Source organism: Oncorhynchus nerka, linkage group LG4 (genome assembly GCF_034236695.1).
Source record: "Oncorhynchus nerka isolate Pitt River linkage group LG4, Oner_Uvic_2.0, whole genome shotgun sequence".
NCBI classification, from domain to species: Eukaryota; Metazoa; Chordata; class Actinopteri; order Salmoniformes; family Salmonidae; genus Oncorhynchus; species Oncorhynchus nerka.
Window position 1 is genome coordinate 37,351,815 of NC_088399.1, and position 20,744 is coordinate 37,372,558.

General features: G+C 42.6%; 3 protein-coding genes across 4 annotated transcripts in view; all 3 read right to left on the reverse strand.

The window, feature by feature from the left end:
- LOC115123415 (glutamate receptor ionotropic, NMDA 1) overlaps positions 1 to 3,862 on the reverse strand; it is a 34,423-nt gene extending 30,561 nt beyond the window's left edge. For both annotated transcript variants that reach the window (XM_029652802.2, XM_029652778.2), the window contains exons 1-3: positions 3,539 to 3,862; positions 614 to 748; positions 62 to 238 (exon numbers count right to left, since the gene is read on the reverse strand). In XM_029652802.2, coding sequence (XP_029508662.2) covers positions 62 to 238; positions 614 to 748; positions 3,539 to 3,787 — 561 coding nt within the window. In that variant the 5' untranslated portion in view covers positions 3,788 to 3,862. The remainder of the gene's footprint in view (positions 1 to 61; positions 239 to 613; positions 749 to 3,538) is intronic.
- A 5,430-nt stretch (positions 3,863 to 9,292) lies between these two features.
- Positions 9,293 to 10,565, reverse strand: LOC135571171 (uncharacterized). Its single transcript, XM_065016962.1, has one exon. It carries the CDS (start codon positions 10,438 to 10,440, stop codon positions 9,562 to 9,564), a length of 879 nt encoding a protein of 292 aa, XP_064873034.1. The 5' UTR covers positions 10,441 to 10,565; the 3' UTR covers positions 9,293 to 9,561.
- A 220-nt stretch (positions 10,566 to 10,785) lies between these two features.
- zgc:92275 (cholesterol 7-desaturase nvd) overlaps positions 10,786 to 20,744 on the reverse strand; it is a 19,861-nt gene continuing 9,902 nt past the window's right edge. Inside the window, exons 2-7 of the mRNA XM_029652828.2 lie at positions 15,299 to 15,487; positions 14,875 to 15,053; positions 14,571 to 14,696; positions 14,231 to 14,350; positions 13,551 to 13,727; positions 10,786 to 13,184 (exon numbers count right to left, since the gene is read on the reverse strand). Coding sequence (XP_029508688.1) covers positions 13,023 to 13,184; positions 13,551 to 13,727; positions 14,231 to 14,350; positions 14,571 to 14,696; positions 14,875 to 15,053; positions 15,299 to 15,487 — 953 coding nt within the window. The 3' untranslated portion in view covers positions 10,786 to 13,022. The remainder of the gene's footprint in view (positions 13,185 to 13,550; positions 13,728 to 14,230; positions 14,351 to 14,570; positions 14,697 to 14,874; positions 15,054 to 15,298; positions 15,488 to 20,744) is intronic.

The following is a 20,744-nucleotide window of genomic DNA, read 5'->3' on the forward strand; positions in this document are numbered from 1 at the left end:
ACACACACACACACACACACAGTCACACGCACTAGGGGTCCTGCGAGCCCGAGCATCTCACCTTTGTTTCCCTCTCCTCCAGTAGGGTCTCCAGTCTCTTCTGCGCGGCCCGCCCCTCGTGGTCATCGCTGACAATCAGGATGATGTGGTTCCATCGAAACTCTCGCATCATGTCGAACCACACGTGAGCCTGGTGGGAGTACGGGGGGACAGTCCGCAGAAAGGACAAGTGGATACTCTGAGGAGAAAGAAAATTAAGAAGAATGAGTGAGAGGAAGTTACTTGCTAGTAATCCACGGTTTTGGTGACATTTCTAACATATTCATAAGGCCTTACATTAGCTATTTTGGCAGCTAGCCAAGTAGTGGAGTAGAATTGGTCTCTCTTATCGGTTTCCATTCCCAGGGACCTCTCCATCATTTCCCCCTCCCCCTTCTCTCTCTCTTCTCCCTCCCTCCTCTCCCTCTCTCTGTCTCCCTTTCTCTCTCTTCTCGCTCTCTCTCTTTCTCTCCTTCTCTGTCTATCCCATCTTTCTTCTTCCCCTCTCTCTCTCTTACTCTCTCACTTCTCACTCCCTACCTCCCTCCCCCTCTCTCTCTTTTTAATTTCTCACCTTGTCGGAGTAGATGGACATGCGCGTGGTGAGGCCCACCACAGGGATGCGGTAGAAGCCTGCGGTGTATGACACAGGCGTGGGGGTGAGGTGGTCATTGGACTGGGGAGGATGACTCACCAGGATGGCATACACCTGCAGACACAAGTATGGGAATGAAAGATAACCGCACTTCCTGTACAGAGAGTTGAAAGGATAAAAAAAAGTGTATGGAATATTGATTCATCACTGCGACATGGAAATGTCATATCAGCTTTCTCCTCTTAAACCATCCTCATTTAGCAATATGACTCTGCTCAGTCGATAGATATTTATTTGGCTCAAAGCTGAATGGCACTCTACAAACAGCTTTTTACTGCGCAACTGTATATCAATTCTTAGATTAGTAGGATCTTGAAAATGGAACATTGATCCAACTGAGGCAGAAAAAAACCATGCAGGCATGATGGTTTAGTGCGTGCAGCCCGTATGGTTGGGCCTCAAATGAGGTCTTCCATCCAGAGAGTGCTTCCAGGCATCTACCATCTGTCATAGACCCTCTCATTGAGTCTCTCACATGGTTAGATCTCCATCTATGCAGTTACCAGACACTGTTTCCTGCATTTGACATGTAGAATACTGACACGTTTCTCATCCCTGCAGCCCTCTGTGATGATGAATGGAACTCAGATGTCGTGGAACGAAGGGAGATATGTTTGTAACGTAACCATTTCTGTCAATTACAATCATTACAATGAAGAGGACCAGGGACACGGTCTTCGTGTGTGTGTCTGTGTGTGTTTGTGTGTGTGTGTCTGTGTGTGTTTGCGTGTGTGTGTCTGTGTGTGTTTGCGTGTGTGTGTCTGTGTGTGTTTGCGTGTGTGTGTCTGTGTGTGTTTGCATCTGTGTGTGAAAGAAAGTGTGAGAATTTGAAAGAGAGATGGGGGAGACGGTGTTCCACACCTCAGCTCTCTTCACTACATGATATTGCTGCTTTCCAAAGCAACGTAACGCTTAATGTGAATGTGATGGACCAGGATTTTAGTAATGTGTTTCAGTGTTGGAACAACTCTCAAAGGGATAACATCACAATACATAACTTATGAATGTTGTTTTCATTGTTACGATTCAATTGCAAAAGTTGTATTCACATGTCCTGAGCAATAGCTATAATGACCTAAAGAAGAATCGCACTTCAGGTGAAAAAGCCAGTTATTCTTTCCAGTCTAGAGGCAAAAACAATTGCATACCATACACTCATGTGTCTAACCAATACAACATCAGTTTGCATTAATTATTGCTCTAGCAATGAACATGAACCAAACAGTTAAAACTATCAATTTCAAATGACCAAATCATAATTTGACATAATACAAACTAAACGCCCTTCTCCCCTAATAAGGTTGGTGACATAACGTCAGACCAGCCAGACATGCACCACAACTGCTACCCCCCAAATGCTTTGATGCAGTGGGCCGTTACGCATGCGGCAATGTCAGCGGGGAAAACTTGCAAGATTCTGGCATTTAATCTCTTGTTGTCAGATGAACTCGTGGATACATTTAAAAGAAAAATGAGCTGTAGTTTTACAAACCAATGCTAACACATTGAGCTAACGCTAGTTAGCATTGGCTCATGAAAGTACTGCTAATTTCCTTCATACTGCACACAGAGAAATAAAACTGGTATCCCACGAGTCCATCTGACTCTGGGTAAATTGAACAAGGGCCTAAATGCCAGAACCTCGCAGTATACCATAGTTGTCAAAATGGTGAGCAGCTGCTCTTGCAATCATTGTCGTGAGGCCACACCCGCCCCACTCATGTTAGAAGTTCAGAATGAGAAAGTGTAGGCAATATAGAAATAATTACGCTCAAATGTAAAAATAATTAAACTAAATTAGGAGAATTTCTATCATCCTAATCAGTGTAATCCAGTGTTCGAACATGTAAACAAGACTGCATGGGATTTCTGTTAATGCGACTCCTTGCAGCCAATGGCAATGTCTGCTTTAGATGTAATGCCAGGAGCTGCTTGTGGATTTGACAATGCAGTTCCACCTCTTAACACCGCCAAAACAACTGCTATGCCGATGTCGTTAAAGCATATCTGATTGAATAGGTTATATTAACCCTTGAATACATAGCTTTGTCTGACTAATAAGATACAGATATGGGGATAGAGATTTGGCCACGTCCAACAGACCATTTTCAGGCCATTTACTTTTCATGTTAGGCCACAAGTTCAGGTTTGGTAGTTACTCATTACATAGTCTACTGTTTATGTAACAACGTCATATGCATATCTGACATATAAATTAATTTCAGCTTCCATTTTCTTTCGGAAGCTCGATGGTAATACCAGAGGTGACGGATCTCTGAAAAGGACGCAGTTTCATAGTATTGTTATCATAGCCTAAAGGGCTAGGCTCTAAGAGATATTGTGAGAGCAACGACATTGCTGTATTGGTTATTAAAATTGTGTAACAAATTACACGTTTCGTTTAGGAAAAAATATCAAATGTAGTCAGCTCAATCTGCTTGAAATATACAATAGCAGCAGGTGGCACTGGCACAGTGTTTCACAGGCAGGCATTGAGGTTATAATCTAGACAGATGGCATTGTCTGTTTATTGCAAAAGATGATCACAATATATCGACCTCATCTGCCCGATTACTCACGTCAGTCAGTTCACTTGAAACAGACACAGGATGATGCTGCATCACACTAAATAGGACGATTAATTTCCCTCCCAATTGTGTGCATAGGCCTCATACTAATTTGCACAGCTTAAATATAGTAGGCTTCATGATCATTTTAGCCTTATAAATGGTTCTGATTGATATGATGGACATTTTGCATAGAATAGATGGCTAAATGACTCATCTAATTAGGCAATTAATCATTCAACACCCATGCAGGGACATCGGATCCCTCCTGAGATACCTGGTTAGAGATGAGGTCCTCGCAGACGGAGAGAGCCATCTGGATAGCGTTGGGTTTGTGCGTTACGGAGATGGCGGTCAACTTGAATTTATCTCTCCCGTAGATCTGATTCGCCTGGGTCACCGCATCCTTAAAGACTTGCTCGTACCTCTTCTGACTCAGGACTGCTCCGATGTTCACTATCTTCGGTTCGCAGCCGCCCCGCGCGCAAGAGCACGAGAGGAACACCGCCAGCAGAAACAGACGCATCGTGTGAACGATCAAACCGCACAGAAGACCCCGGTTGCGTCTCTCCCTCGTGTTGGCGGGTCGGTTAGCCCGGCTTCTGGACTGCACGGTTCACCCGGTTAAAAAGACTGGAACCACCGTCCCCCTAGACAGTGTGGAAAATCTGGACAGCTGATTTATGGGAAATGCGGAGGAATGTTCATGGTCAGGACCTCAACCACTGTTGGATTATCTTCGTAATTGTCAGCAGCCTTTCTTCAAACATTTTGATTTTCTTTGTCAATTTCCACCATTTTCTTTTTTCCAATGTCGATAGAAACGAGTCAGAGCATATTTTTCGGTGTATGCGTTTTCCTTTATGCGCTGTGTATCGCTCTCCTCCGTGGGCTCTGTGCGGGGCTTTGCTGTGAAGTGATTATCAGACTGATGCGACGCTTGGGGCTGCGGCTGTCCTTGGTGCTGACAGCTGTGCCCGCGCATTGGTGCGCGCTTCCGCCGTCTACCTTTTGATTTTTCGTTGACCTTATGCTGCTAGAATGAAAAGTAAATAAAACAAATGAAGCTAATCACAGAACATAAATGTATCTTGTTTTCAACATCTCATCAATGATGTTATTCATTATAGGACACGCATCTTAGATTATGAATAGGGGATCAATGACAATCAAGAAAAAAAATATGTGTCAGAACAAAAATAATTGAGGTGTCAATGAAAATTGACACCTCAATAATCCAGTGACCCAGATAATTCCAATGTGAGATTTTTTTTTCTCCACCCGCATTGCTACAGCGCACCGAGTAGATGGACCCGAGCCTGCATGCTCATTGCGCTGAAATGGGTCGCCGGTCTCAGTTGAACTGGCTCGCACTGTAAATCAACATAATTCCACATACCCAGGTGGACCAGGACCACCCATTTTAGGTTACACCTCCCCCCTTTACATCCAAACATCCAATCAATTATGTAACCATGTTATCCATATTTCAACCTCGCAAATCTTGCAAACCTCCAACGCTCCAACATAACCACAGTACTTTTATGACGCTTATCTACTGCAAGTCCCTGACATGGGGATATATAGAGATAAAAATGCCTGAATAATTTCTTGAGTTGTATCTAAAATTAGTGTCGAATAAACTATTTTATCTTGACTAATTCCAAAAGTGTGACATGAATGTGTCGTTTTATCTCATTTGTATTGACAGATGTCTATACTTGCTAGATGTTTTGTCCGATTGTGGGGTCGGGTAATGTCATTTGAAATGTCTGAATGGAGAGAGGGAACCAAGTGTCCAAGTAACCATGTGAGGCACAAGAATATCCGTCTTGCTAAGCAAATTTTCAACCATCCTGGTAACCTAGGAAACAAGCCTCTCTCTCTCCACAGTGTTACATTTCAGAAAATTCATATTACCTAACACATTTATTGAACATAAAATACCTTATGGCACAGCTATTACTTTTATGCACATCACACTGGAAAACTGATCAAGCATAGGAGCCTAGCCTAGGTTAATTTAGACAAAATGCCATTGCAATTGGAATGTAGGCCTGCCAATAGTCTATCCTATTTCTACCCACATTAAACCCAACATGTTTCCCAGACAAATCTGATGTTTCTGGGTTAACTAGCCTACAGTGAGGGAAAAAAATATTTTCCCTCATTAAAATGCAAATCAATTTATAACATTTTTGACATTGGTTTTTCTGGATTTTTTGTTGTTGTTATTCTGTCTCTCACTGTTCAAATAAACCTACCATTAAAATGATAGACTGATCATTTCTTTGTCAGTGGGAAAACGTACAAAATCAGCAGGGGATCAAATACTTTTTTCCCTCCCTGTATAAGGTCAACCAGGGTTGTAAAAGGGATGGGCTGTTTATAAACCAGATAATTAGTGGTTAAATCTAATCTGTTTTATCTCCTTTAATCAATAGTCAATGAATTTTTCATTTAGCAGGACATAATCTGTGAGCCCTGTTGTGTGTTTAGCAAATGTAAATGTCATGTGCACATATATTTTCAAATGAAAGAGACATTTTGGAAATGAGGTCACAATTGATCAAACTGTCTACTGAATTATGAATTACGAACGCAGAGATGGCCCTCTATGAGAGGCACACAAATAGGCTAGAGATGATATACAGTGCCTTCGGAAAGTATTCAAACTCCTTGACTTTTTCCACATTTTGTTAGGTCACAGCCTTATTCTATTAAATTGTTTTATCCCTCATCAATCTACATACAATACCCCATAATGACAAAGCAAAAACAATTTTTTAGACATTTCTGCTCATTTATATATATAAAAAAAACGTAAATATCACTAACATAAGTATTCAGACTCTTTACTCAGTACTTTGTTGAAGCACTTTTGGCAGCAATTACTGCCTCGAGTCTTCTTGGGTATGATGCTACAAGCATGACACATCTGTATTTGGGGAGTTTCTCTCATTCTTCTCTGCAGATCCTCTCAAGCTCTGTCAGGATGGATGGAGAGCTTTGCTGCACAGCTATTTTCAGGTCTATCCAGAGATGTTCGATGGGGTTCAAGTCCGGGCTCTGGCTGGGACACTCAAGGACATTCAGAGACGAAGCCACTCCTGCGTTGTCTTGGCTGTGTGCTTAGGGTCTTTGTCCTGTTGGAAGGATAATATTTGCCCCAGTCTGAGGTCCTGAGGGCTAGGGAGCAGATTTTCATCAAAGATCTCTCTGTACCTTGCTCCGTTCATCTTTCCCTCGATCCTGACTAGTCTCCCGGTAACTGTCGCTGAAAGAAATTCCCACAGCATGGTGCTGCCACCACCATGATTCACCATAAGGGATGGTGCTAGGTTTCCTCCAGACATGACGCTTGGCATTCAGGCCAAAGAGTTGAATCTTAGTTTCATCAGACCAGAGAATCTTGTTTCTCATTGTCTGAGAGTCTTTAGGTGCCTTTTGGCAAACTCCAAGCGGGTTGTCATGTGCCTTTTACTGAGGAGTGGTTTCCATCTGGCCACTCTACCATAAAGGCCTGATTGGTGGAGTGCTGCAGAGATGGTTGTCCTTCTGGAAGGTTCTCCCATCTCCACAGAGGAACTCTGGAGCTCTGTCAGAGTGACCATCGGGTTCTTGGTCACCTCCCTGATCAAGGCCCTTCTCCCCTGATTACTCAGTTTGGCTGGGTGGAAGAGTATTAGTGATTCCAAACTTCTTCCATTTCAGAATGATTCGGAGCTCTACGGACAATTCCTTCGACCTCGTGGCTTTGTTTTTGCTCTATCAACTGTGTGACCTTATATAGACAGGTGTGTGCCTTTCCAGATCATGTCCAATCAATTGACTTTACCACAGGTGGACTCCAATCAAGTTGAAGAAACATCTCAAGGATGATCAACGGAAACAGGTTTCACCTGAGCTCAACTTCGAGTCTCATAGCAAAGCGTCTGAATACCTATGTAAATAAGGTATTATTATTTTATTTTTTAATATTTTCACTTTGCCGTTATGGGGTATTTTATGTAGATTCATGAGGAACATTTTTCATTTAATACATTTTAGAATAAGGATGTAAAGTAACAAAATGTGGAAAAAGTCAGTGGGTCTGAATACTTTCCGAATGCACTGTATCATAATTAGGCATAGTAAACACATTGCCCTTTTATGAAGTGTGTGGTTTCCTCAGGAATGGAAACAAAACTATTAGTACATATGGTTCTTCGTCTGTAGGATTAATTTATTCAATAGATTTCTTAAGTATGACATTGTATTCAGATCAATGACAACACTTTAAAGGGGAGTGACATTACCCCTGCCTCAGGCTTCTCGATTGGTTTAAATAACTACATTACTGTATACGTCATATAAAGTAACCTTTCATAACACGGGTGTCAAGAATAGAACAATTTAATAACAGCACGACTGGTTTTCAGATAGCTCAGAGCCATATAGATATACAGTATGACTATCCATGGCTGTGGCTCTGGGATAGCTGTTAGACTGTGGCGCTGTGGGTGTGTGTTAAACGCTGCCTAATGAGAGCCACTCAGAGTGAAGACCAACAGCAACAAGGACTCTTGTTTGCTGGATTCCTGTAGTAGCCCTTAGTGTCATCCCTCCCTCCCTCCCTCCCTTCTACCCACCTTCCCACCACTCACACATCAATACAGCAGGGCCAGCCTGCAATGCAGCCGTTATATAATGATGTGCACTGGCGGAGAACAGACGTATACAAGCAAACAGACTCAAGAGTCTCATTCCACTCCAATGAGACACACACACACTCTCTAGAGTTCTCACATGCACACACACGATCATCCACCCACACGGAGACAAGTACATACATACACTTACCACCTACACAGTGGAAGGACTCTCTCTCTCACACACACACACACACACACACACACACACACACACACACACACACACACACACACACACACACACGTCCCTCCTACACACTAACACATACCCAGGCAGCAATCTATTTGTATGCCAGCCATAACCTTTAGTTACATGTTGCAATGTGAATCAGTAGTGGCAGAACACAGGTACTCCTTTCAGGTGGGGAACCAATAATGAACAGTACACCTTTAAGATAACATTCTGAAAAGTATTGCACCAGCGTCCCTTTGCATTGCTAAGTTCATCTACATGAGTGTGTGTGTGTTCATCAAGTTCTGTGACCATTTAGCCACATTAGTTGATTGAGAGGTGGGAGTAAATCATTCTTCTGGTGTCAATATGTTAGCATAAATAGAGTACTGTAATTCATAGAGGCGGGTTGCCTAAGCGTGCCTTCTGAAGATGCATGTCTGATGTGTTTCCTGCATAAATTACTGATGAGCAGTTCTCCCTTTTTTTCTGTGGCCCTGTCCCAGCGGCAGTATTCCTGTTCTGTTTGTCAGAAAACATGAATTTAGTAGATGTATATGTAACAGTATATGTAACAGTATAACTTTAGACCGTCCCCTCGCCCATACCCGGGCGCGAACCAGGGACCCTCTGCACACATCAACAACAGACACCCATGAAGCATCGTTCCCCATCGCTCCACAAAAGCCGCGGCCCTTGCAGAGAAAGGGGAACTACTACTTCAAGGTCTCAGAGCAAGTGACGTCACCGATTGAAACGCTATTTAGCGCGCACCACCGCTAACTAAACTAGCCGTTTCACATCCGTTGCATATACTTTAATGGAAAAGAGGTGGCTTACTTACTGATTGTTTGATTCGGGGTTGAACTAAACAAATACATAATTCAAAAGGTGACATGTAGTGTAATTGACGCAATTTAAATGTCAGAACAATCAAGCATCTAAAACCTGGATTTCTTACCAACTCAGTCTTATTGAAAACGTCCAAGTACATATCATGAAAATACAACAAGCTGGACTACAGTGGCTAGGAATAAACAGGAGGAACACACAGTAGAAGATATCCAAACTGCTAAAGTAGGACAGAGGGAAAACAGAAGGCACAGACACTGCAAGAGAGGCACTGAAATATGTTAGGCTATTTTTAAGCCACTCTGACCTTGTTCATCCTTAGATGGATGCAGTTTCACCATGTTTCCATGAAGTGTGTTCCACTGTTCATTTGTATCCTTGATGTAAAATCACTCAATCCCAGTCTAATATTATGCCAAGGTCCATGGAGGATTCCTCCTTTATTGAGAAATTTGAGAGAAACACATGGTTCATTGATGATTGTAAAACTAAAGGCCCATTGGTAAAACAGACAACACTGTTATAAATAATGAAATATAATGGATGTTAGAGGAGATTAATGTGTATAGATGAACCAACTATCTACTTCACTAGAGTGAATAACAACACAAGCACAATAACAGGAAGGAAGACAACCAGCAGACAGCTCATCTCCATCAGGAAGAGAAGCACCAGGAATATCAGGTAGCAGCATCGACAGTGTTGTTGCATCTGCCTCATCATCTGCATCAGACGAGGAGGGTACAGGCAGCATCCACACAGCAATATTGACTCCATGCGAGTCTGCAGCCTCTGTTCCATGGCGAAGCAGAGTCGTGGGGCTGGAATGGTCTCAGGCAGAGTGTCTGTGATGATGAGTCCACGTTCAGAGCTACTGACCTGGTGGTACATCATATCCTCCTGCATCCTCTGGATCTCCCAGTGGAGGAGAGGAGTTTTCTGTCGACATAAGGGGCACTGCACCCGGCTAGGATCTGCTGCACGCTTAAGGATGGTGGCCAGACAGCAATGGCACAACGTGTGGTCACAGTTCAACAATGCCATCCGATGGTCGCCCTGAGAGTCGTACAGTTCACTGCAGATGGGGCACTCATTGTCCCCTAGGTTGTCGCTATTTTTTTGACTCCCGACACTTGTCCCTTTGCTTTGAGGCTGCTCTGTGTTGTCAAAATGGAGCTCTTGTTGAACAGATGTGTATTGGTCAGCCCCATCCGCTGGCCCTGTTTGGGTGACTGGTCTGCGAATTTGCTTGACCTCTCCCAGGACATGCTGTTGTAGAAGCAGGGGCTTTTTCACTGAGCCATCCTCTCCCTGGTCCCTCTCCTTCTCTACCTCCTTGGTTTCCTCAACCATACTTAACACTGCAGGACACCTTGCTCCAACAACAGAACAAATCATTTCCTCATGTGTCACGTCGTTCCCTGCTTGCCCCGTTTCAAGGTCACCCGCTATTCCATCCATATTTTGTTAGATAAAACTAAACAGTATTCTGTGTCAAGTTTCAGATTAGGCTGAGCAGAATTCCAGTGGCATGTACAACCCAGATCTCTTAGCTAAGAAAGTTCAGTCACAACACTCTACCTGGACAAAACTTGACTCAATGTGAAAGTAGGCAGTAGTGTTGATGTAATGCTAGCCTCTCTGTCAGCGAAACCAACCTCGATAAGCACTTTCACAGTGATAAGCCCAAGTTTCCAGAAGTGCTAGTGGCCAAGCAGTACACTGAGCATTCCACTCAGTTCAACACATTAAAGGTTTCTTTAGAAGAGTTTGTCTACAACTGTAATAATGCAAGAGCAAACACAATAGATTTGAATATGTTTATTCTGCTGATTTACATAAATGCTGCATTTCTAGACAATGCATTGACTAAAAATAATCTCTCCAATCTGCTGTGTCATATGAAGAAAGGTGGGTTAAACACGTATTATTGTGCTATTCTACCTTTGCTAATCATTTTTCTAAACCAATGTCCCCACTTTGGGGTAACTGTGACTATTGGCCATAAAGGGCCAACTGGGATCAGTTAGAACAGTCACACTAACCCTGACCCCTGACCCAGAACATCAACACAGTCACAAAGCACATTCAGCGCTACCAGTACACTCATTCGCGGGTCATTATGCTCACACTTCCATCAGAGCAGACAGACATGTACAGTATTTGGTACAACCTAACGGCATCATTGTTGTCACAGAGTGCAGACAAAATCTGGCTCTTAGGAACAATCTCAGAGTACAGCCAGCAACACAGCATCATATAATGCAAGTACATACCAATGGCCTGTATAGACCTGCACAGTCACAAAGCACTAATATGGTAATAATGTCCTGTATCATTAGCACAGTAACACCCTGTTAGCACTCTCACAGCTTTTCTCATTAGGGAGCATGTTTTAAGTCTGGAGCGAAGCAACTCAATCAAACAATATTGCCACATGATATTTGCTTACTTTGAGTGCATATATAGTGCACACCTGCGGTATGAAGCCATGAAACTCCTTGGACAACCCCGCCTTTCCTCATCACAAATGGGACTCACAGCTATGTAATAGAGAAAGAACAAGCTACAAACAACAACACTGAGTTTCTTATAGGACATCTCTGCTAAATGCTTTGTCAAAATGGCTTTGTCCATAAGCGATCCACATGTAAATATATTCTGCATACTGTCTTGAGTAATGACCTTTGACTATAATTGTTATCCTCATGTCTACACAGTGTGCGGTGGTACTTCATTCTACTGTTTCCACCTGGTTTTGATACTTTCTAATACTTATTTCAAACGATTCAAATTCAACATATTGGTAACTACCTGGTACCAACATTCCAGTACTGTCATCATATACTGCACTGGTGCATAGTACAAAGGTACTGCATAATCTATTCAGGGGTAACGTGAGGGAACCACTATCAGTTGGCAGGGTCAATCAGCAACTGAGCTTTAAGATATTCTCCAGGGGACACAAACACTCCTGAAAGGGCCTGAAGCTGGGGCTGGGTGCCAGCTTTCATTAAACATTAATGCTTTAAGCACTCATTTTGGAACACAGTGATGTCCTCACAAGTCATGATTGCCCGATTTGGAGTTTCCTTGAGAACTTAGGCTGAAAAGAAATGACATGTTTTAAGTTATAGCAAGTTATGTTTTTTTACACTGACCTATTTTGTATGGTAGTCACATGTCTATAATGCCAGGAGGTACAGAGATCAAACTGAAGCCTGCTGGAATCATATAACAATGTACAGACAGCACACCGGTTTCCAATACATTCCTGTTCATTCACACAGTATAGACTCTCACTATCAGCTACAATAAAGGCTAGGCAATTCTGGCATATCTATTCATATTGGTTGGTTCTGGTGGGTCTTCACAGGAATATGGGCTGAATCCTGTACGATTGAGATGTGGATAAACTGGATTGAAGACGCCAGGAGCGATCAGAATAAATCAAAAGAAAGATGAGTGAAAAGGGAGCAGTCCTCAGGTCCCATCAATCCTATAGGATCACAGAGTAGCTATAGCTAGGCACTTAAACGAGGCCAGAGCGAATCTCACCAAGTTCCCACAGGAGAGTGTTAATTTCGTACACTTGAACTGGCCAAAGATAGTCTGGTCTCTTTTTACACCTGTACAACTCTGATGGGAGATGTGAGGGCATTCAGTTGCTTTGTTTGAAATATAACAAGAAGGGGAGAAGATGAATCCTCCCCCCGGCATTTTGTCTTGCTACGGAAGTCCAATTAAGTGAAAATGTGGAGCACGACTTCGGGGCTTTGGTAGAATAAGAGTCCCTTTGGGCGCTTGGTTGCTGCTCAGTTATCAAAACAATAACAAATGCTGCTTTTACTACAGCTGGTTTGCATCACAAGACCCCACAATTCATTAACCATGAAAGAGCTACAAAAGACTAACAATTTTCTGGTGTTAAATTCCATGGGTGTCCTCTTCTCTTTTATATTTGAATACCTTTTGGACAATGAAGGTGTTTTTGGACCAGTACCTCGTTTGGCTTTCCTGTGCTTCTTTCAGTGTGTGAGAGGTCAGAAGTCCAGCGTGTTGTGCTGGTAGCGCAGCCGAGGGCTGTTATCACTGTAGAACTGACTGAACCACCGCCTGTGTTTCTGGATGGCAGAGTCCTCCTTCACCAGCAGGGGCTTAGAGATGTACTTCTTATTGTTCCAGATCATCACGTCCCGCTCAAACTGGGACATAAACCAGTCAGAACAACAAGGGGTTAGTTATATCAAAACCTGAAATAAGTAGTGATCAATCTGACAAGAATGTTCACATAAAAAGCAAAAAACTGCCAACGAGTGACTTTTTAAAAGTCAAATTTCAAAGTCTACCATGTATTCTACTATACTGTATATTCACCAGATTATATTATTAAGGATACTAATAATGTGTATGAATTGACATGCATGATATTCATGGTTTTGGAATATGATGTACCACATTGAGAACAGTTTGATCATTGGCTGTACAGTACAGTTCCTGTGTGTTACAACGTGTGTACGAGAGTCTGAGGGCAGGAGTAAGCTGGGCAACATGGTGGGGATACATGGTACCTGGATGCACTCTGCCCTCAGGATGAACTTGGGCACCAGTGGGGGGATGTTGCTCTGGTAGAAGATGGTGTGGGACACACACTGCAATAGAGGCTCCACGGGCGTCACACAGTGCATGATCACACCCCGACCCAGGAAACTGTGGTCGAACAGCAGGAACACCACCCCTGGACCAACCTGGAACACACAGACATATATTACTGACACATACACATCATGTCCATGTACTAAACATAGAGTAGACACAATTCTGGACAGAGCTAAATGGATGATCCATAAAAAATGTAGTTGATTTATGGTGCTGGACACATCAGACTGAAACACTGTTATTGATACAATACTAAGGTGAATGTTAATTGCAGGCAGAGGTCTTGTACAACGTCACCATAGTGACTGAGGCAGCTCGTTTGGAAGCAGCCATGTATACACAAATCCAAAAGCACAGTGAAGCGAAAACAAGAGGTGACAAAGCTGTCTGAATGGTCAGTTTATTCCTTTGAGACGGTGATATATATCTCAGCTGACGGAGAGGCTAAAACCAAGAGCAGTCTTGGCACTGGGTGGTCTTGGCTGACACACTTGTTGACAATGATGACTTCAGCTGTGTTTTACGACTGAATTCAGCACCTCAGGGTCACAATTTTCTAAACACTATCTAGTCTGTCTGTGATTATCTGTACCTGTCGAGCCACTACATCCATGTCCAGCAGAGGCCAGTGGCGACCAAACACAGTCAGGGCATGTTTCACCAGCATCTGGGAGCAGTGCTTAGTGGGCTCAGACTCAGCTTCCCATTGCACCTGGAAATATATATATATATATATACATATACATATACACACACATACACACAGACACACAGACACACATACACACATACACACACACACAGACACACACACACACACACACATCAAGTATTTGTAGGGACACACCATTGAGGCACCATTTAAAGAAGTTCTAAACGTATATATAAGTAGGGCCCAGAGTGGTAAGGTCACATGGTCAGGAAGTCCTTACCTTCCAGTCGTGCCTCACAAACTCCCAGGTCTTGCTGTTGGTGTAGCGCAGGTCAACCCCGCTCACAATGCCTGGTGTGTGCAAGTGGGCCAGGTGGGCAATATCTGCTGCATTCTCAGGGATCTCCTACAGGTGGCAGTCACAGAGAGGAAAAGGCACAGTAGACTTTCTCTTTATAAGACAAAGTCTTCAGGCTTTACTAAATAACACATTGACCTAAAGTTATCATATGGTAAATAAAAAATATACAAGTATAAAATGAAGACCTTTTCTTATCACACACACACACACATCTACAACAGACCTCTATGTGTGCGTTGATGAAGTGCTCAGTGCGGCCCCGGTAGACCCATTCCCCTCGTGTGATCTCCCCCTGCTCTGGTACTGTCCAGCCAGGTTCCTCTCCGTCACAGTGGAACCACACCAGAACCTGACCATTGGTCTCCATACTGCGCCAGCAGCGCACCTTAGCAAACTCTGGCACTAACGATCCACAGAGGGAAAATAAACAAATTCATTGTATTGTGCAAAATGACAAATTAATCTGTTTTTAAAATGTAAGACATTACACTGTTTACAATCTCGGCACTCAGAATCAAATCAGCTACTAATGTTTAGGCTGTCACGATAGATTGCAGTTGACAGAAGTAAAATCCCACATTATTTTAGCTGGATACATTATAAACATGGTTAAATTACATTATATTGAGTTGGTCGTGGCTTCTCACCTTTCTCTGCATAGGGGATCCTCACACACTTTCCGTCTTCCCCCCGGAACTGCCAGCCGTGGAACGGGCACTCTATGCTCTGCCCCACCACACGCCCCCCCACTGCCAGGTTGGCCCCCAGGTGTGGGCAGTAGGCATCCACCACATAGGCTTTGCCCTCTGTGCCCCGGAACACTGCCACCTGCTCACCTGGGAGGAAAACAGATTTGGGGTCAAAAGTAAGCTGTGAGGAGCTGGGTCTTAAAATTAGATGACTATTATAATAAAATACGTGAAATATCCACTTAAAGCCAATTAAGACATATAAATGTGAAGACACCTAATTTATTGAATGAGCATTTTACTGTTTGAAGGACAACTAAAAAAATCTCTGAAAAGGCTACATTTCTCTTTAAATTCACTGGGTGTCTGTTAGATGAATTTAGTAACTATGTGTTCATTAACCAATTCAATTAAAACACTGTCCGTTTCTAAGAATTTGTAAGGTTATTATTTGCATAAAATGGACAGAGACCAGCCACCAAATTAGTCAATAGCGTTTATTCTCGAGAGCTCTGCCCATCATTTCATGTACATTGGTTTATATACCTCTCATTTCGTCATAAATGTCCCTCCTCCTCTCAGACAATGACAAAGCTGCTTTTCAATTCCATTCCAACACATACATATTGCTTACCATATGCTACACAATCTACTGCAAGCCCAACAGTTTCCCCCCTCCCTGGTTGGGGACCAGACATCTTTCCTGTTGTTAGTTTCACTGTGGTTTCAAGTTGTTTTTTAATACTTCCTCTTTGCCTATGTGCAAACATTCTTCATCAAACAGGATAGAATTCTGTTAGTTATAATTCTACTTTAAATGTATACATCATTTAGTCATTATTCATAAAAATCCCATAACAGTGTCCCCAGTAAACAATGTATTCAGGGTAACAACAACCGTATCCAGAGGGTTGCCAACCCACCTGGCTTGGCCTGAACTCTTCTGTAACCAACCTGTACCTCCTGGCAAGCACTGAAACTATTCTAGGATATTAAATAAATAGCTACCTAAATACATATAAACAATTGTAAACATCTGCGTTTGGTACACTTTCTTTCAATTGTAAACCATGTTGAAGGCCCTATTTCATTTCCTGGAATGAGCTTGGTCTGAGTTGGCAAGCTTAACAGTACAGTAAATGAAAAGAATGGACTGGGTGTGAGACAATGCCATTTATGTCATATTCTCACAATCATATTCTCAACCAAGTCTGTGTTAAATGCTCATCTGAGGTATGACCCCTGTCTCCTAAACTGTGTCACTGCATCAGAGAAGGGCGGGTGTGTTGTATGTGCGACCTACAGTATATATAGTTAAGTTGGACAGGACCGATCAGGAAGCTACAGGCACGTATACCACAAGCACGTACACCACACTAAGCCACGGCCCACTGCATAGTGAGCCATCAGATTGAGACAGTGTGGGATTGGATACGGGGCCAGAGGCCAAGCAGCAAACTAGCTGGCTTAGCTCCTGACTGTGACCCCACGGAGCTAAGATTACCTTCAGATTAAAGCCGCCCAACTGTCACTAAGGATAGGATTCAGCGGCCCTGGCAACGCTAGGCAATGAGTAGGCCCTCCCGGTTAAACCCTCGGAAACCGGGATAACGCCCTGCCGCCCAAATGACAACAGATAGGTAGAGCAGGCCGTGACTGCAACCACACTGTCTGCAGGCCGGGACAGAACTAGAGAGTGTGCAAATGTTGACTGAGATATACTGAGAAGAGTGTCCTAGACTGACTGTGTACTGCATAAAATGGTGAAACTGACTGGACAGATTTCAGGAACAGGTGTGGCTATTTACAACAACAACAAAAAGAAATGAACAGACCGGAACTGACAAATGTTGATTTGGGTCAGCAGAATCTGGGACAGGCTCTTACTGGTGGCTGGAAAACTGGCACAGAGAAAGGGGGAGAGAAAAAGAGAGGAGGATCTCGATAAATCCATGTGGGGAAGTAGAGAAACGAGAGAGGCTCCAAAAGAGAAGATAGCATCCATTTTTTTATTTTACCTTTATTTTACTAGGCAAGTCAGTTAAGAACAAATTCTTATTTTCAATGACGGCCTAGGAACAGTGGGTTAACTGCCTGTTCAGGGGCAGAACGACAGATTTGTACCTTGTCAGCTCGGGGATTTGACTTGCAACCTTTCGATTATTTCTCCTTTGCCAAGATAATCTCTCCACCTGACAGGTGTGGCATATCAAGAAGCTGATTAAACAGCATGATCATTACACAGCTGCATATTGTGCTGGGGACAGTAAAAGGCCACTCTAAAATGTTCCGTTTTGTCACACAACACAATGCCATAGATGTCTCAAGTTTTTATAGAGCTTGCTATTGGCATGCTGACTGCAGGAATGTTTACTAAAGTTGTTGCCAGAGAATTTAATGTGGAGTAAGCCGCCTCCAACATCGTTTTGGAGAATTTGGCAGTATGTCCAACCTGCCTTACAACCGCAGCCACGTGAATGGCGTTGTGTGAGCAAGCGGTTTTCTGATGTCAACGTTGTGAACAGAGTGCCCCATGGTGGGGGTGGGGTTATGGTATAGGCAGGCATATGCTATGGAAAACAAACACAATTGCATTTCATCAATGGCAATTCGAATGCACAGAAATACCATGATGAGATCCTGAGGCCCATTGTGAGGCCCATTTAAAGGTATCTGACAGATGTATATCTGTATTCCCAGTCATGTGAAATCCATAGATTAGGACCTAATGAATTTATTTCAATTGACTGTTGCGTTTATTATTTTTGTTCTGCAGTCAGCAACAGGATATAAGATAAACAGAGTAGCAGCAGCTTGTATGTGAGTGGGTGTGCGTAGGGTCACTGTAAACCATCATTATCTAGCTACAGTAGCTAGATATGTCAGATGTAAAGTAAGCAGAATTGTGGCATGTCAGAAACAATGCATGTTGGCTAGCTAGCTTATGTTAATTAGCGAGATAATGCCTATAGATGTAACACGGAGGTGAAGTCTACTTTCTGAATTAAGCAATTGAGTCATTACTTCTATAATTAATAGTGTTGTCATTTAGCTAGCTAGGCTAATCACCCTATTTGAAGCAGTTTGGCTGCAACATTTGCCCGGACTCAACATTCATAGGCTGCATCTGTCTAAGATTGCAGCTAACTGCAAGTCAAATAAAGAGCATGTTGTCGTTGATGTCACGATGGAGTAAGTCGAGGTGGCGTGAAATGATACGTGGTCCCGTAATATAAATAATAGCTTAGCTATAAATTCACACGGATGCCATGTCATTTGTCGTAACCGTTATCACAAAATGGCATGCATATTTTTTTGGGGGGGGAAGTGTGATACAGACATGGCAGCACTGTAACGTTACTCTGAATCACCAGCTGTCACCTAGTCATCAGCAGTTGTCAAGTTTCTCCTCCATCAGTCCAATATCCATTTTCCCTAACATTTCCATGTGCATACCCGTCATGGTTTGTGACCATAGAAATTGTGATGCTTTTAGGGACTGATTCCGATTTAGGAATGTACGCATTTCCGACGCACTTGTCAGTATCCGGTATTCAGATTAACTTTATTCAGTAGCGTTATGCGCTCTACAGGTGTGGCTACATTGCGCGCTCTGAATAAACTTAATTCGACCGCTGAAATCCCATCCACTTGCTGGCCAACATATTTTCTAGTGGAGTTTTCATTCAATAAGGTTTTCAGTACATTTATCTTAAGACATCCCTTTAAAAACGGGGTACATTGAGACTTGACTTGAGAGACCATATATGTGTAACAGTATAGCTTCCGTCGCCTCGCCTCGAACCAGCCACCCTCGAAGCACGGTTACCCATCGCTCCACAAAAGCCGCGGCCCTTGCAGAGCAAGGTGAACAACTACTTCAAGGTCTCAGAGCGAGTGACGTAACCGATTGAAACGCTATTAGCGCGCATCCCGCTAACTAACTAGCCATTTCACATCGGTTACATATGCATATTCGTCCGTTTCAGTTGGTAGTTTTAAAATACTCTGATCTTGTAGATTATTTAGGTTTAGGAAAGTATTTACAGTATAAATCATGAACTGGTTTGGAGAGCCTTTACGCACGAAAGAAAGAAAATGGTGGATTGATTAATTCTGACAATTGCCACATTCAGTTCTTAGACCCAGGTTAATGTTGGAAGATTAGTGTGCATAGAATTATAATAGGGAGAATAGTGTACAATAGTAGGCTATACCCTTGCCTATTGACTGCACTAACTATGGAACTGTGTGAAGACATGGCCAAGTATTGCGCCATGCGTCAGGTTCAAACTATTACAACTTGGTCTGCGCTCCGCTCCATAACGATTTAATTAGCTTACTTGCCTTCTTTTTTTTTACATGATCAACTTTTACCAATGATCCTCAGCAATAACCACATGGCCACGACTGCGTTTACAGAAGAAGTAAATGAAGGTTAACAAAACAATCGAATTAAATGGAATGCTAATGTAGACTATTGTAACGTTCGTCCTCTTCTTCTGACGAGGAGTAAGATATATCGGACCAAGTGTCCATATTGATAATTTATTATCACGAGAACACTAAACAAAATCACAAAGGAGAATGAACGAAACAGTCCTGTCTGGTGTAGACACAAAACAGAAAACAATCACCCACAACTCAAGGGTGAAAAACAGGCTACCAAAGTATGGTTCTCAATCAGGGACAACGATTGACAGCTGCCTCTGATTGAGAACCATACCAGGCCAAAAACAGAAATACCAAATCATAGAAAAACTAATATAGACAACCCACCCAACTCACGCCCTGACCATACTAAAACAAAGACATAACAAAAGAACTAAGGTCAGAACGTGACAACTATACCAACTGAAGGGAACTAACAGTAAATTGGCAGTTGAATATGTGTGGTTATTAAGCCAACTGACAGTCGATACTGATAGTGGCTAATATTTAACATGATAGAAAATAGGAAACCAAAAAAAGTCCTGGTAGCCTATAATCATAACATTTGAGAATGCCCATTCCTACAAGTTAAACGGCACTACAATTTAAATTCTGTATAATGGCACAGCATTTCATAAACTCTACTAAAAGTTGTTATGTTGATATGCTTCAGTTTGCTGCCATACGATTGGTTACACATTTGTCTCCAGTGATTACAAGGCCAAATAGATCTAAAACAAGTGTCACATAAAATGTACAATTATTTTATCCAAACAGATTACTCATTTACCTAGCTCTTATCAATAGCTCTTAACAATTTGTAAATCACAGTGCATAGACTGTTACGGTTTTCTTCCATCGAAGGAGAGTCGGACTAAAATGCAGCGTGGTAATTTCCATGCATGTTTATTAGACGAAAACACGAACAAAACAAAAAACAACAAACGGAACGTGAAAACCTATACAGCCTTTT

Coding starts and splice junctions, on each gene's coding strand:
- LOC135571171 (XM_065016962.1), bottom strand. CDS start 10,440: ATGGATGGAATAGCGGGTGACCTTGAAACGGGGCAAGCAGGGAACGAC.